General features: G+C 36.9%; 1 protein-coding gene across 6 annotated transcripts in view; it reads left to right on the forward strand.

Annotated features, from left to right (window-relative positions):
* The window catches only part of LOC134797134 (protein sprint), a 197,258-nt gene that overhangs the window by 171,513 nt on the left and 8,170 nt on the right, over positions 1-17,575 (forward strand). For 4 of the 6 annotated variants that reach the window (XM_063769375.1, XM_063769373.1, XM_063769372.1 and 1 more), the window contains 14 exons: positions 7,533-7,730; positions 9,657-9,841; positions 10,216-10,442; positions 10,787-11,013; positions 11,088-11,465; positions 11,644-12,195; positions 12,391-12,586; positions 12,670-13,064; positions 14,041-14,173; positions 14,501-14,653; positions 15,023-15,149; positions 15,521-15,632; positions 15,820-15,912; positions 16,141-16,237. In XM_063769375.1, the coding sequence (XP_063625445.1) occupies positions 7,533-7,730; positions 9,657-9,841; positions 10,216-10,442; positions 10,787-11,013; positions 11,088-11,465; positions 11,644-12,195; positions 12,391-12,586; positions 12,670-13,064; positions 14,041-14,173; positions 14,501-14,653; positions 15,023-15,149; positions 15,521-15,632; positions 15,820-15,912; positions 16,141-16,237 (3,073 nt within the window). The remainder of the gene's footprint in view (positions 1-7,532; positions 7,731-9,656; positions 9,842-10,215; positions 10,443-10,786; positions 11,014-11,087; positions 11,466-11,643; positions 12,196-12,390; positions 12,587-12,669; positions 13,065-14,040; positions 14,174-14,500; positions 14,654-15,022; positions 15,150-15,520; positions 15,633-15,819; positions 15,913-16,140; positions 16,238-17,575) is intronic. The other 2 variants (XM_063769376.1, XM_063769377.1) reach the window with 2 other exon arrangements.

The following is a 17,575-nucleotide window of genomic DNA, read 5'->3' on the forward strand; positions in this document are numbered from 1 at the left end:
ATTATGACAACAATTCATAATTATGTTCACTAGGACAATCGGTATAACGAGAATCACTACGAGTATCATTATCTAATGCTTTAAAAGCAATGACGATGCTTACACTTCGAATCAGTCTCGAAGTAGTTTTTAGATGTACACTATGTTTGCAAATGCCGCTAATATTGCTCATAGGTACAACAAAAAATACATTCATAAAATATTATGTCCTTTATTATAGGTAGGTACTTTATGTAGGTAGGTACTTTTTCGTGCTTCTATATAAATACATATAATGTTTAATAAAAAATGGGATACATTATAAGACACATTCGTCAGATTCCTTTTTCGTCAGAATAAATTATAGCCTATTTTTTGTCGGACGAAAACGGACTTTTGGTCAAATTCCGTTTTCGTCAGGATAAATTATATTCTGTTTTTTTTTCGGACTAAAGCGGAATCTAATATTTAGGTAGGCGGTTTTTTTATTCGTAGCCGGGACAAATTGAGTTCTTATAATATTAAGTAATACCTATGAGTGATTTATGACTATAAGGGAATATGGCGATGTATACAAATGTCCACTTTAATAATTTCGTCCCTGTATAATTTTGACAAAGTATAAAAATGTCCACGTGAATGTTAGATGGAATATAAAAATATAGAAGTATAAAAATTACTACTCGAATGAAAATAAATATAGCTGACGACCAGTTACGAGTACAGTCAGCATCATATAGTTGGTAGCAGTCAAAGTGTCCGAATAGTCCGTCACACCATATAAGTTGTAGGATGTGACGAACTATTTGAACACTTTATATGAAAAACGCATGGGTGCTCAATACTTTAGGCCAAGGCTGTATATTATTATGATCCTGGTAAGTAAAGAAAATAGACATTTTTATACGTCGTCTTTTTAAAATTTTTATTTTTTTATTATAGACATTTTTGTATAAGACATTTATATACTATGATAGTAAACATTTTTATACTTTGATAATAGTCATTTTTATATTTCGACTTGACAATACTTAAACGTTCTGAAGTATTGGCTTTAGAGACTCAGACAAATTTATGTTTTACAGGTAGACATTTTTATACATCGCCATATTTCCTTAGAGTCCATACACGCATAAATCATAATTCCAAATCTTTCACACCGAAGTTAAGTTTTTTCTGTCCAAAGAGGAATTCCGTTTTCGTCCGATAAAAAAGGCTACTTATAATTTATCCTGACGAAAAAGGAATCTGACGAATGTGTCTTACATCAAAAATGGAAACTATAGGTCTAGATTAAGAGAAGAAACTATAACAATATTTGTTGTATGACCGTTTGTTTCATATTTAAATAAATAAAAAATAAAAATATAAAAAATATAATATTACGATATTTAACATCATGTAAAACCGTTACTATTTGCGTTTGACGTGGAAATTAAAATAAAATGTAAGAATTAGTTATAAGTTGTAGTTGTTTCAACACTTTCAACCCTAGAAATAAGGACGAACTCTGCGTAACCCACAATATAATTCTGAAGGTATTCACATTTTTTTAATGCTGTATTTTAAGACTATATTTACCATCAAAGGAGTTTGCGTAGCCGTTATAGAGCCAATTTTGCCTATAGCAAAACACAGTGCATGCATGGAACTCCTTGTTTGAGTAGGAAACAGCTTGAAAGTATAAATCTGCACATGGTCGCTGTCATTTTGCCCGCCATATACGTCAAAACCAGAAGCCATAGAAGATCTGAGAAATAATGTATTCTAAAATTAATTCTTAATATTAAGCATAGAGTTATATATTTGACAGAGGGAATGTCACTTAAGACAAACTGTGACACTGCAATGGCGGACGGTTTGAAAGTGTGCTTGTAGACGAGTGATACCATGTAACACAAATTCTCCCCTAATGGTGAAACAATTATTTTCAATATCGTCCTTGTTTTCAAATATTAAAATAGGACAGTTTTACGTTAGACAATAAAAAAAAGTGTGTATCTAACTGATAGGTCTTGAAAATGCGCATTGTTGCACAATTACTTTGTGCAAATATTATTTTCAATACCTAATGATATTTAACTTGTATCATATCTGGTTTTAAACAATAAATAAATATATATAAGGTAAATGTACTAGTGCTCGACATGTTAATGCCCAATAGATGACACCTTGCTGTCACCTCTATTGACAATGACTTATAACTCTAAATCATAATTAGATTCCAAAAAAAGTAAGACAATGTTGCCACTTTTTACTAGCGCGTCTTGTATTTATGTAAAAATAAGTAAATAAAAGTACTTTTTTAAATCGTAGTCGTAAAATTACCAATAAATAAATTATCTTAGCGTATTTATTTATAAAAAGGAATTTACTATTTTACAAACAAATTATTGCAGTGGCAACATTTTTTGGAATCTAATTATGATTTAGAGTTTAAGTTTCAAGATGACATGTACTGGACTGGGACCGCGTCGAGCACCATGTGTATGTTTACCTTACATAACAAATAAACGTTAACTATCAAACATTATTCATGTAAACGTCTTTAATCTCCTTATTATCGGGAAATTACCATACCGACCTAGTTTGAAATGCAAAATCAGTAATTTAGCTATTTACCTAAATATCCTAATTAATGATCTCTTATACATATAATGATTTAATAAGAAGGACATCAATTACCCTACTTTCGGGAAATTACCCTATTCAACTTACTGGTCACACTCCTGTTTCGCATTTATAAATAATGAAATATGGAGATTTTATGTACTATACCGTGATAATTCATAAAATTAGCTATGAAAAGTTATTCCGTCACTTTTTTTCTTTCGATCGGTACAATTCTTGCAGGATTTAACTACGCATGCCGGCATATTTTACATTTTTCTTGGACAAATTTACTTCACTGATGTTTCGATCCGTCTGACGGCAAATTGGTGGATGAGGGCATTGAGATAACTGTCAATGTGTGTGTGTCACGCGTAAATACTAGGAAATTGGTGGATGATGGAATCACAGTTTTTGTCTTAGCAAAACTACGTCCGTAGTATTCTAGGTCCATGATATTAAGTTAATTTTACGGTTTTAGTCACTCACGCGAAAAAATTTAATTCGATTCTCACGACAATTTAAAATCGGTTAATTTTTAATGTTACTCTAAAAGAACCAAATGAAAAGTAAGTCTAATGTACGAAATAAGATGACTGTATTCTATTTTTTTACTTACTTTTTGGGATAAGTGTTTGTCCAATACAAAGGGCAGCGCAAGCTATGAAGAACAATATTAAAGGATTTCTCCGATTAAACTTAGCAAGGATATACCCTGACAAAATACTGCTCGGGAGTTTCATGCCAAACGACAATGCAACATTTGTGTATTTGCTTCCTGACAATGACACTGAGTTAATCATCAATCCGTGACTCGTGAATGTACATGCGATCAAACAAACACTACAAACGATAGATCGTTTCAATAGAGACTTTGATTTCAACGTGTTTCCCAATACTGTGAAAAGCTCAACCCTTCATCCTTTTCACAGGAAATCATGTCTATTAGGTTATCTTCAATGTTTAATTTATTTTGATTAGCAGCCTTGCGAATTATATGCACAGCTTCTTTCTTCTTTCCTTTAGAAAGGAGCCACCTAGGACTCTCGTCTATTAAATGGATGAAGAATATGAACAGTAATCCAGGCGCGTACAGCACTCTCTGAAAGTTTCGCCAATAGGGAACAAGCCAAGCCATCAAAACGACCAGTACACCCCCACTAAAGCCTACATTGCATATTGTTGCGTACGTGACGCGATACTTGGTCGCCACCATTTCTACAGCTGTAACAAAATATCGTAATTATAGATCGTATTCTCAGAAAGTGTTATTTGTCTGTTTTTTTAACTTTCGGGTTTTGGCCTGTTACTTTTAAAAGTTGGTTATCAAATAATAAATTACATATATAGGCAATACAAGAAATGCAAATTTGCAACAAAGACCTTTTCCCACCTAGAGTATATATTGGCGATATTACGTCACCAAATCCAGCTTCTATAAATTCCAATGCAACGTAGAGCCAGTAGGAGGTAGAGAAGCTCTTTGCCAAACCGAGTACCGCGCCCGTTACTCCCATTATGACAATTAAAATTTTCCTTCCGAACCTGCAAAAAAATTTGTATGTACTCATAAAATACATACCTTAACAATACCAAAATAACACGAATAGCCACGAAAGTTATAATCTCTGAACATTTTTAGGGTTCCGTACCTCAAAAGGAAAAAACGGAACCCTTATAGGATCACTCGTGCGTCTGTCTGTCTGTCCGTCTGTCACAGCCTATTTTCTCGGAAACTACTGGACCAATTAAGTTGAAAGTTGGTACACATACATATGTACATTAGTAACCCAAAGATGGACATGCAACGTCAACAAATGAATTTTAAACATGGGGGCCACTTTTGGGGGTAAATGAGAAAATTAAAAAATTAAGTTTTTCAAACTATGTCAAACTATGTTATATGTCAAATGAAAGAGCTCATCTTGAGAATCTCAAACAATTTAAGAAAATAGCCAAAAAATTTTGGTAGTGATTGCGGGTGAATAATTGCTACTGAATGCTTAATGCAAATTTGTTGTAACAGCTGTTGGCTATACAATAATGCACGTATTTCCGAATTTCTCGAAGACAGCTAGATCGATTTAGTATTTTTTTTACAGTCGGTTCTATGCTTATCACACAAGGATATCCTGGAGAAATCCAGGAAATCCTTCCTATATTATCGGCACACTTTCTATTTGTAGTAGGTATGGTGAAATAGAAATGCTGACGATGACCAAGTGATGGCACACTGTTTTGATAGGTCGGTATTTGTTTTGTTAAAGGTGATAAGTAAAGAGTAACTTTTATTCAAGCTGGATGTTCTATTTAGGGTATTCCTTTCCTGGCAACAAAATCAATATGGTTTATCCTCCTATCCCCTATGTACTCAAAATGTTCCAAGACACTAACACGGTGACTTTATATGTGTAGTATAGGACTATAGGTAACCATTTTAAAACAGCACACTTTCTAGCAATTATACCTGCAGCAAGAAGTTTTTCCCTGCAAATTATGTTGCTTGAAATGCACACTAGCTAATTTGCGCTTACCAAAGGTTTCTCTTTCAAAGTAGTTCTGACTTAAAAGCCAAGTGAAAATGAATCTGCGGCTTTGACTACTTAGATGTTTGATCTTGCTTTATTGCGGGTTGCAGTGTCTTTGATAGGAGTTACTCGTAAAATCGTAGGTGCCTAGATAATATCAGGCTTTTGAATAACGGAGGTTAGGTATCTAATTTTTCTGTAGGTAATATAGCTGTACATAAACCTTGAAAAGTTGCCCGAATAGATAGGAGTAAATATTTACAGAAATGTGTACAGAAATATAACTAATCGTGCAACTTTTTGGCTGTGGAAATGTGTTTTTTTTTATTGGTACCGGCTGTTAATTTAGTGTAATGGTTTAATATCGAATAAATTATAATTTAAATTAAGGAATCATCCTAACAACACGCATGGAGGAATATGGAAAATTTCTACTAGCCAAGGATGTTTCCAGAAATGAGAAGTGGAAAATTGGGGTCGGCTTCTGAGCGTATTTTTTATATTTTATCTCGAGCCGCTATCATGATTTCTGGTTATATTACAGGCTTATCTGGGGGCAATGACCGGCGGAAAAGGGTAGACGACTTTACGGCAAAATATGCAACTAAAATACTGAATATATGTGCGGGACACATATGAAATTGGGTGCCTTCTGCCTTTGTACCGCGAACCTTTTCGGAGAAAATCGGGTAATACAATTTCCAAGTCTGTGAACAAAGCCTTCTCTGTTTGAAGGGGCGTTTTGGAAATTGTGTCTAAGTATTTGAGGGTACCTACGCGTTTTATTCCTCTATTTGTTTAACAAAAACGTGTTCAGTGAAGTAGATGTTCAAAAAGAAACGACGATATCAATAAAAAAATAAAGAGTATTTTTAAAGGTGTTCGGGAAATCGGCGAAAACAATATTGTTAACCGACTTCCAAATCTCAAAGAAGGAGGTTATCAATTCGGTTGTATGTTTTTTTTTATGTTTGTTACTCCATATCTCCGTCATTACTGGACCGATTTTGAAAATTATTTTTTTGATTGTATGTATACGCATACAGATTGGTCCCGTTTTTGTCAAAACCCAGTTCTGATGATGGGATCCATGAGGAATCGAGGGAACTCCTCAAATCTGAAAGGCATACATATAGTGATTTTTGGGGTTTTATCAACAAATTAAGCATATACATCCAAAAAAGTGACATTTGATGAAGTGGAACTGCTGATGATGAACAGAACGGAACTCTTCAACGACGCATAGTTCACGTTTGGCGATTTGTCGTCTTCGTTATGTTTGTTAAGCAAGTTAAGTTTTTAAGCCACATCTTTGTCAAGTCGGTTTTTTTGCTTAAAAATTATTAGAGACATAATCGCATCACATTAATTTGTATGCGACTATTATATATACGATGCTGAAGGAACACTAACTTTAATACAAATGTACATTCCTCTACATAGACAAAAAGTTTTTATCGCTCGGCTGCAAATCCCTAAACATATATATCGCACCCCAGTTGTAAATTCACAGTTTACTGCATAATTTTGCAACACATTATCTTAATAGCAGCATCGTTTACGCGTAGAAGACAAACAACCGGCAATATAATTTACTTACCGCAATATCCTCATAAAATTCACTTTATTTTAAGCTGTACACACACGCCGATCCCTCAATGAGAGTTGAGCCCGGGTTTACGGGGCTTATTTCCCCCGTACAATCATTACAGAGGGACTGTTTCTATGATATTTCGTAAACAAAACAAGGGGCCGTTCTAATTAGGAGGCCGTTAAAGCTTAAGGAATATTAGGTTATTATTCTTTCTCTGTAGAACGTTTGTATTAAATTTAAAGGCGCTTGTAGTAATCAAGATGGAATATAATTAAGTTGCGTCGCGTAAAACGTATAATCATACCTACAAAAATTGCGTGTTTTTAGTTTAGGTTAGTCCATGGTATAGTAGTGGTTTGTATTAACTAAGAAGCAGAAGTGGCTATTAAAACTGCTAGATGTAATATTCTCACAATAGAGCCATGTGCAGACCTTTTCAATAGGGATGTTGTTGCAGTAATAGCTAGTAGCTACTACAGCTTCTTATAATTGTACAGCGAGCTGCAAAATTGCATCGAATTCATTCATAAAGAGAAGATTTCACCTGACTTGCTTGAGGACTAAATGAGCACCGTATAATGTTATCAATAAACTAAGTCAAATCGTGTGGAGCCTACGGAAATTTTTAACGCTCCGCTAGTTCATAAGCTTCAAATCAATTGCTGCCCCGATAATACATAATCTCTAACTACCTTCTAACATGCCAATTTAAACACGGTAAAAACGAACTTATAAATATTGAAAAAGAAACATTAAAATATGGGTAGACGACACAACCTTGCAAATTTTTGTGGAATGTAATCAAGATAACTTCTTTACAGAGCCGAGAAAGCCTCTCATCCGATGGCGAAGGTGTACGCGGCGACTGTTCATCAGTGGATTCATCGTCCGGCTCAGAGGAGCAGCCTCCGTGTGACATCGGCCTGCTAGAGCGACTGATTAGAACACACCCCGTCTGGTTCCTTCCTGGCATCCAGAGGGCCGGGGCATTCCATCTTCTACAGGGGAAAGAGGAAGGGGTATGTTTGTTTCTTTATAAACTTGTCTACTTTTAACAAGGCTAGTGGTTGGTCATCGAGCTCCATGAAGCAAGCGACGTTGGTTATTTGGCACTTCTTATCGGTACAGTAGGTACTTCTCTTCGGCTCTTGTCTGGAATCACTGTTCTATCTATGTACTGGAAAGTAAGAGGGGGGGGGGGGGGGGGGGGAATTACAGTTTCCTAATCGTCCTTTATTCGAAATTCTATCTGAGAAAAAAGGAATACCTATGTTAAATTGTTAAATATCAAAAAAAGGTCACATGTTTTAAAATTCTACCTGATGTTTAATTGTAACGAGTAAAATTGATTTTCATTTAATGAATTTCTATTATTCCATTTACATAGCATAGCAAAGATGACAAGAAAAATAAGAAGTTCCTAACAAGTACAGTTTGAAGAATGATACGTTTATATCTTATATTGCACAGTTGATCAACATTAAGTAACTTGGGAAGTACCTAATCAGTATAGTTATGTCCTTATCACATATAAAGTGGAAAATAAAACGCATTTTTACTTTAAAAGAATTCAAAACACGTGCAAAATCAAAATCAAAACGTTTATTCTGTAAGTAGGCTTAAGCTAGCTCTTTTACATGTCATCTTATAACTATATATACAATATTCTACTTTAACATAAATGCATCCTTATCTTCTACGAATTCTTTAACAGTATAATAAGCTTTTTGTAACAGCTGTCGTTTCACAATTGACTTGAATTTATTCATTGACAATTTCGTAAAATTAGATGGTAACTTATTATAAAAGCGCACACTGTTCCCATAAATGACATATTATTTACTCTATTTAAACGTGATCTTGGAATGGCCAATTTATTTTTATTTCTAGTGTTAAAATTGTGTATGGTATGTCACTATTCAATTTATACATGTCAATATTTTTTCTTACATACATTATATTTTCGTAAATATATTGGGAAGCAACAGTGAGAATATTGATTTCTTTAAATTTATCCTTGAGAGACACCCGTGTCCCTAAATTATATATGTTACGTACAGCACGTTTCTGTAAAACAAAAATTGAATTAATGTCAGCTGCTTTGCCCCATAATAGGATGCCGTAAGACATGACGCTATGGAAATATCCAAAATACACCAGCCGTGCTGTCTTAACATCTGCAAGTTGACGGATTCTTTTAACTGCGTATGCTGCCGAACTTAGTCTACCTGCTAGTGTAGAAATGTGCGTACCCCACTGTAATTTTGAATCCAAGGTTAAGCCTAGAAAGACAGCTTTATCTTCAAAATCTAAAATTTCTTCTTTTAAAACAACCTGTGCGTTACTTGTATGCTGGACGTTAGGTAAAGAGAATCTAACACATTTAGTTTTCTTGGCATTGAGAAGTAAATTATTAGTAGTATACCAATGAACTATAGAGGACAATACATCATTTATTTCTTTGAAATCACTCTGTTTCCTTTTTACTTTAAATATAATAGATGTATCATCTGCAAAGAGAACCAACTTATGCTTTTCATTAACTATATAAGGCAGATCGTTTATATATACGAGAAACAAGAATGGACCAAGAATAGATCCCTGGGGGACGCCCATTGAAGTAATAGACCCCGACGATTTAGTTTTATTTATGTCTACTTTCTGAATTCTGTTTATAAGATAGGACCAGAAAGTAAAGTCCAGCAAAAAGTCTCACGCTACTTTATCAACAAAAAAAAACACATTTCTGTGTACCTACTTCCCATTTTGCCCTAAAGACTAGGAAACGAGTAGGAAAATCGACCCGACTGGCACCGAAAAGTTCCGGTCGTTTGGCACCATTTTTGCTGGAAAGTCTGGGTCCTTCTGTCTTAAATAAGGCTAGGTTAGAAGATTAGTGTCGACATTAACTTACCCTACTTATAATTTTATTTGTAATGTTCCAGAACTTTGTGGTTCGGCAGTCGAGTCAGCCCGACACGATGGCGATCAGTGTCCGGTTGCCGGCGGACAAGGGGCCGTATATCGAACACTACCTGATACAGGCCTCGGGGGGCCGTATAGGCCTCGAGACTTCGCATAACCGATTCGATAATATACCGGAGTTGATTGCGCATTATTCTCAGTGCTGGTACGTATAATCTTTGTGCGTTTTGTGTTTGTCGGAGGTATCTTTTTTATTTCTGAGCACTTTCAAAGTTGGTGAAAAGTCTATTTGATGGCGGTTATTTTAAGGACAATAATCTTCAATGTCCAGAAATCGAAGTTTATAAGATATTGGATGTAGGACGTTCTAGTTACCCACTGGAATATAAAACCCCCTATAAAACTTACCCTGCCACTGGCGAGTAGGTAAACATTTGAGAAATATCTTGTCACAGATTGTCCTACGCCTATTACACTATGTAAATGTTGTGCTATGTGTAGTGTAATAGATTACCTAATAGTTGACGAAATATAAACCTGCATATGAATATTAATAAAAGGCTATTTTTCTAATTCCAGTGATGAATTACCAGTCCAGCTTCAATTACCACGTCCCCTCCGCGAAGCAAAGAGCAGACACCAGCTCAGCTCCCTGGCCTTGCTGGGCCAAGAGTTCTGGGGCTATCCCATGGCTAACCCAAAGAACAACCCGCAGAATCTGCTCTCTCCCAGTCAGTCAAACGGCGTCGTGCCTATGGCTGTGACGCCTTCTGACACGGGATCTAGTCTAAGCAGTTTTAATGCAAGTAAGTAATGAACACTTCATAGACTTATCTGTCTATTGACAACTATCAATTGATACAAATCGGTAACTGATTCATGAAATTACTACGGACAGTCTTACACAAATGTAACTTAGTCCCATAGGAAGCTCAATAAGGCTTCTAATCTATTGGTAAATAGAGAAAACGAAATAATACCGAGTGAGGAAACTGAACTTATCCCAAAAATACCTTGAACTAGGATGAACTTATGGCTTTAGTGTGCTAGCGTGATGGCGCAAACATAAGAAGAGCCTAATGAAGAAATAAACAGATTTGAATCGGGTGGCAAAATACATATGTAAAATATTTATTTTTAATGTTTCCAGGTATAGGAACAAACTCAAGAGAACAAATACTCAGTCCAGATAAAGACCAAAATGTCGTGCTTAAGATGTCATCAATAGATGCATCAGGTTCCCCTCCGAGTCAAAACCAGAACCTCAGCACTTTTAAGGGTAGACAGGCCCCTTCACCACCTGCGAAACCCAATGGAGCGTTCATTCGTGCTCCCAGGCCGACCCCACCTAATACTTTAAGCCTCATGTCTAGTACCGTAAGTATACTTTTTTTTAGAATTAACAGCCGCTTGTATTTGACTACATTATTAATGCGTTACCTGTTTTTCAGGCTCATATAACACAACCTCATACATTCCCTACCACCACCACGCAACATTCTCCCACGCAGTTAGGCAGTGCTAAGACCACTCCTCCACCGCCGCCTCCTCGATGGGCTAAACCTCCTTTCCCAAAATCCCTGTCACCCAAGAACGAGGTTTCCGCTTTCAACCCCATTAACAAAGCATCAAACGGAAACATAACAGTCACGACAACAGTCACGTTTAGCGTCAATAACACTCAGATCCACAATCACCAAATAAATGAAAGTATTCGGAGTGATCGCCTACAACTAACGCTTGCGTCTAACGCTATCAACAATAACAGTACGACGGATGTGTTCACCATCATGGACGATTCAAAAGCTTATGACGAATGCAACGAACAGGTGAGACATCTAAACTTGAGAAGGGCGTGATTATTGTGTGTACGTTTTTAAAAAGCATGCTTTCATGTTACCTTGCTTGAAAATAACAAATTCTAACCTCATCAATAGTTGATTGTAAAAGTAATTTATGGTGTTAAAATATACTTACTAAAAGGAACCCTATATTTGTCCCGTATAGAACTTGATGCACCGCATGTCGCCAGAGGGGGAGTGCATCAGTACCATGGCAGCTAATTTGCACGGCAGTTTAAAACGACAAATGATTGAGCAGAACACTGAACCTGGATCGCCGTTAGAACCGCAATCTCAAACGAATACTTCCGACTCCGCCGACCCGCTGGGCAATAGTTTGACTAAATCTAACAACAGTTTTTCACCTAATCAGTTAGTTTCACCTAATGGTACCAATTCAGTTACCAGCGGTATTTTCTCTCCTACAAGTCAAATAAATTCCCCAGTATCCAACGATACTATTTCATCCAAAAGTGGTGTGTTTTCTCCTTTAAGTCAAACGAATAAAAGTGAGATTTTCTCACCTGTTTCGAGAAGTTCTCCTTTAACGAATAAGCATGTGTTTTCCCCGACGTCAAATCAGTCTATGGTCTCACCTATGAACGGGAAAGAGAGAGATAAAGTGTTGTCCCCAAACTCTAATACTACGTCGACTACGCCGTCTGGTCGATCCAGGAGGAGTAAGCACTCCCTGCGAAAGGAATCCAGGCATTATCAGGTAGGACGGTAAACCAATATGTATTCACGTGTGTTTGGGATATCAATTACTTTTAATGGTCATAAGTGTCATAACTAACCGCACGTTTCTTATCAGAGGAATCAAGCCTGAATTTCGATATCTTTATTTTAAGTTTTTGCTGTTTTAGACTTTTTTTTTCAGTAGTCAAAAATATTAACAATACATATTTTGTAGGAATCTGACATCTTGGAATCACCAGGCGTGTATTATCGAAGTTCGTTGATGGATAAAGTATCTGATTATGAAGATATTTGGGGACCAGAAAGCAATAATTGTTCTTCTTTCAAACCTTTGAAATCAGAGAGTGACAATAACGTCCACAATGGACTAATGAAGAGTAAAAGACCTGATCTCCTACCAGACACATTACGTAAGTAAATTATTAAATATTCCCGTTGCTGCAATTTTCTGCCATTCATCGAATTTCTCTTATTCGATTTTTTGCAATTTCAGCAAAATTGAACGCAGCAAAAAGTACACAATCTATTCTTGAAAAGGAGAATATACATATACTGAATTCAAACGAAAACTTAAGTGAAAAACGAAAACTTTCTGAAACTTCACTTAAAAACAGTTTCAACGGTTCAAACGAGCTGATTGCGACAACCAACAGCAAAGGAGATATAATACCAAAGAGGCCAGATAAACTTAGCATTTCTATGAACATGAATAAGAAATTGACTGAAGAAATCGAAGCCACATTTAAAAATTCTGAGAATCATAATACTGAAAGCATGGAAACGGTGAAATTAGAAGATGATTGCGTTAAACAAATGAATGGCGGTGACTCTGATAAAGATAATGCTGGGAGTCCATTCTACGCAGATCCTGTGGATACTCTAAAAGAAGTAAGTTTTCCAAAATGGTGACATTATTGGTTAGAATATAAGAAGCAAATGAGAGTTTTTTTTCCATCATGGACGCACCATACGAGGGTTGCACTGAAAATGTCGGGAATAGAGAAATCTGTCGCATCTAGACAGTCAATCTTTATTTTAATGCATACTTAAACTCAAACTGACCACGCATATAAATTTTCTTTTGAAAGTAATCATTCTGTAATGCACACGGCTCATAATTCCAAAGTCCTTTTTGTATGGCGATTTTGGGGCCTTAGTGGTTTTGTATGAAATTCGTGGAGTAGCCAACGGAATTGAAGTTTTTTTACATATATATATATATATAAAAGATTTTTTTAGTGTTGTCATATGAATCTTTAGGAATGTCGAAATCTGCCGATATGCAACTTTTTTGGCAGTCTTTTTAATTAACAGCACAAATGCGATTTTAATTTTTGACGTCGCTTTGGAATGACATGCTTCTTTAAGATCACCCATGGGATAAAATGAAAGTGACTTTCATATTTAATTTTAACTGCAAACGAGCGTACGATGAACTCTAGTTCATAAAAAAATAACAGAAGCCCATTGTAACTTTTATTTGTTCGCTGAGGGCATATTGAAAACCGTTTAAAAATATGATCCGAAAAATCACTTGGCCAAAAATTCAAATAATGTTCGACATACAATTTTCAAATTGCCAGTAATTCTTAAATACAAATGACAACCAAATGGAATATACCTTAAAAGTTTTATAAAGAGTTACATTTTTATAAATTATATGCCTGTTTCTATTATGTTATTTCTAAGTGTCCCATTCCCGAATCTTTCAGTGCGACCCTCGTATCTTAGGGCTGAGTCGGCCATACTCACCATCAGAACATAGTTTCAACATTAGTGTTATTACGACTATTCTGTATGGTTTAGTCTTCTGCTTTATGAGCAATACTAATAGAACTGTTCTAAAACCATTTTTGTTTTGCAGGCAGCGTTACCACAGGTGCAACGTCGTAAACTCCTTCGAGTTGGCGTCAGTTTATCGCAGAGGTACTCGGAGCCACCTCACAACCATCCATACTACCCGCTTCGTGATATGCATAGCATAGAGGAATTATCACGTAAGTAATGATCAAGTACCATTTTTTGGTTTTTTATTTAGTGATATTCCCACTGTTTATAACAGTCTGGTTATTTGATTTATTGAATATTTTGCGCTTTTTGTTCTATCTGCTGGCCGTCAGTGAAAAATGTATTCGTCGTTTCGAGATACGAGAGGTTAATGTTAATACCACCTTGATGCAAAGATAATCATGGATTTCTTGTTTTATCATGTACCTGAAAAAAGTAATAAACATGACGATTGACGACATACTGCTTTCCCAAAATTATCCCTACAACCCATACAAGCCTTAACAGATTTTAATATAAATCAATATCCATTCCAGCTTCATCGCCAAACACTTCAACGTCGGTGGACAATCTGGTATCTCTCCGGAGTAAGCCGAAGATCAAACCAGTACAGCCGCCGCGCGTCGCCAACAAACCACCTTCTGGCAAAACTGATACGTGGACTGTAGACGCCAGCTGGGAATTCATTAGTGAGTTTCTTCCCAAGCATATGGGGTTTACTGGTCTCCATCGGAAATAATCCGAATATCAACTAGTGCAGCCGCTGCGCGTCGCCAACCAGCCACCTTCAGACAAATCTGATGCGTGGACTGTGGACGCTAGCTGGGATTTTATTTATGTTACTATAGCACAGCGTTTTTCAATCTGTGGGTCACGACACCCCAGGGGGTATTTTGGGCAACAACCCGTCGCGGGCGGTGGGTGAGAACAACCATAGCCTAAATGCTTCTGTGCCTTTGACAATACCAATATATTTATTCGTGACCTCTATAACAATCGGCAGCGGTGTTGTACGGAGGTTAACACTCTTTATTGATTGGCTTCTCTCTCGTTTGCAGACAAGAACGACGAAGGTTCGAACAGCGAAAGCGGAACGTTTCCATCGCTGGCCGAGCAGGAGACGAGGTTGAGCGGAGTGGACGACGGGGCGCAGCATTTGACGGTGCATCAGGTTGTTGCTCAAAGGTAAGATTTGCTATGGAATGTTATTTCTGGACTATGACGTCACTCCAAATCGTGAAAATTGGGACAATGGATATTTTCTGTGAATGACATGAGCATTCTTTAAAACTTGATAAAAAAAATTAACAACCAGTTTTACCCGACTAAATGCATGCGGTGTGCTCCTCCGTAGCGTTGAAACTTCTGAGCCGATTTTAAGGAATGTGGTGTCAATCGATCCGAGTGATATTAGCCATAATTGCAGTCCTTTACAAAAGAAAAACAGCCTTTGAAATAAGTTGCCAAACTTCAGTTTCCTTTTTCAAACTGTAGCAAAAAATCAACGACAACGCTCAAGATGATCTTAATTTCATGGTTGTCCTTGTTTTATCTAGGTTTCCCGAGCTTCACCTGAACTCAGAACCAGTGGCGCTACCCGAGGAGCGCCCTCCGCCGCGCGCCTCCTGCTATGATAATGTACATGATCTCAGACCGTTATCCGAACAGGTACCTACTCGTACACTCGTAATAGTTTGTCATAAATATAATTTAATAATTATGCTATTGTAGTAAGGGACAGTAAAAATATTGGCATTGCTTATTTTTTTCAATAATAAAATAGCAGAAACATTAACTTTTACTATTTGTTTTTTTTTTATAACAGCACAGGATAAAAAGAACCTTTTTCTTTCAGGCAAGCGATGACGGCACAGTTTTTTCAGAGCCTTGGGATAGCGCACAATGGGATGGACTTCTGCCCTGCCCCGGTCCTCAATCCCTTGATATGGTAAGTTTCGTTGAATGCTTGTTGGAGCACCCTGTTTAAGTATGCTTCATTTCTCAAACGAAAAGTTCGATTGAAGGTTCTGAATTGACGAAATCCTTAAAAAAAGATTCGCTAAAAAAATTGACAGCGGAGTGGAGCGGTTCAGCTCGCTCACTCTTGTAATGCTCGAGTTGTAACGCCGACATGTTACAAGTCAGTCTCCAACTAAAACCTTTGTTTTTTTTACAGGACGAGCCTTGCGAATGGGAGTCCCCTATCCCGAGACGAGCGCCTTTGGAGGCGACGCGGGCTAAGAGCTTTAGGGATCGATTAGATCCCCTATTAGGTAAGGCCTTACGAATTATACTTGCGCAAGTTACATTACACATTACGTAAACCTAAGCCGACATTTCACAGTTTAAAGGGAAAATAATGCATCGGACTTCCTCCTTACTTACTTACTTTTAAACAAACATACCCCAGTTACCTTCAGACTGACTGTGTGTAATGTAAACTATAACTGTGATAAATACAGTAAATAAGGATTAGCTTCTTCGCTAGAAGCTATAATTAACGTAAATGTGCCAAGGGAACAAGGTGTCTGGAAAAAGCAAATATACATTAAATGCAATTAAATTACCTTCTCGGTGCAGTTTATTACTAGTCGTCAACTATATCGGCTAAAAAACCGGCACTAACTTTTTGATTTGTAAAAAAATTTGGGGGCAATAGTTTCACCGATGTCCTTAATTTTCGGTATATTATTATTAGTAGGTACGCTCTCCTATTAAAGGCATAATATACCACTGCAATCATTTTGATTCAAGCTTTTTTGCTGACAAGGGATCTACCACCATGAAAGCTGGGAGGGAGTGTTTTTGAAACCGCTTTAGGCGCACGTCTAGTGCTTTTTTCAAAGGCTTGACCCATTTGCTCGCTCTATAAAACCAATACGGAAGCCTAGGGGTAAGAAGTGGGTACATGGGAAGCAGGTTTCTCTCTAAATCTTTGTTTATGATAGTGGTACTTAATTACTTATCATCAGGTACCTAACAAGAATTTCTCAATTGAATCTTAATTGAAGCTATGCATACATTAGGTGTGATTAGGTACATCATACGGCGTCATTACATTGTTAGCTCACACATGTGCGTGACGTAGGTACTTATAAATATGTCACTTACTACGGGTGTGACTACCAAGCCGATAAACTTTGAACGATAAATAAATTAAAATCAATTACAACAATGGTTCCAGCAGCTATCATTACGGGCAGATAAAGAAATGTACGCCGGGAAGCTTAACTTACTACACATTTGCAGTGTAAATAACATTAATAACGGATAAAGGGTAAAGGTCTACGCGTGCCGTGGGTTTACTCACAACCAGATACATTCAGTAGTTCTCACTCGCGGCGACGCGACGCTCGTGTGTGCAGTTACCGTTATTTACACGTTCTAGCGCGCAAAAATATCGCGATCGATATGAAGTGGCTAAAAAAATTGTTTCGCGGAAAATCCGCAAGATCAACTGACAAACCGAGTTCCAGTAAACAGAAGCTCGACTCACTTAGTAATTTTATGCCACAGAGTTCAGAAGCTTCGGAAGCGCTTGGAGCTTCAGAGCCGTGTGACGGAGTGGTGGCTTTGACAACGATCAGAAACTTCCGTGCCGACTCGTTAGA

This window comes from Cydia splendana, chromosome 14 (assembly GCF_910591565.1).
Source record: "Cydia splendana chromosome 14, ilCydSple1.2, whole genome shotgun sequence".
In the NCBI taxonomy this organism is placed as follows: domain Eukaryota; kingdom Metazoa; phylum Arthropoda; class Insecta; order Lepidoptera; family Tortricidae; genus Cydia; species Cydia splendana.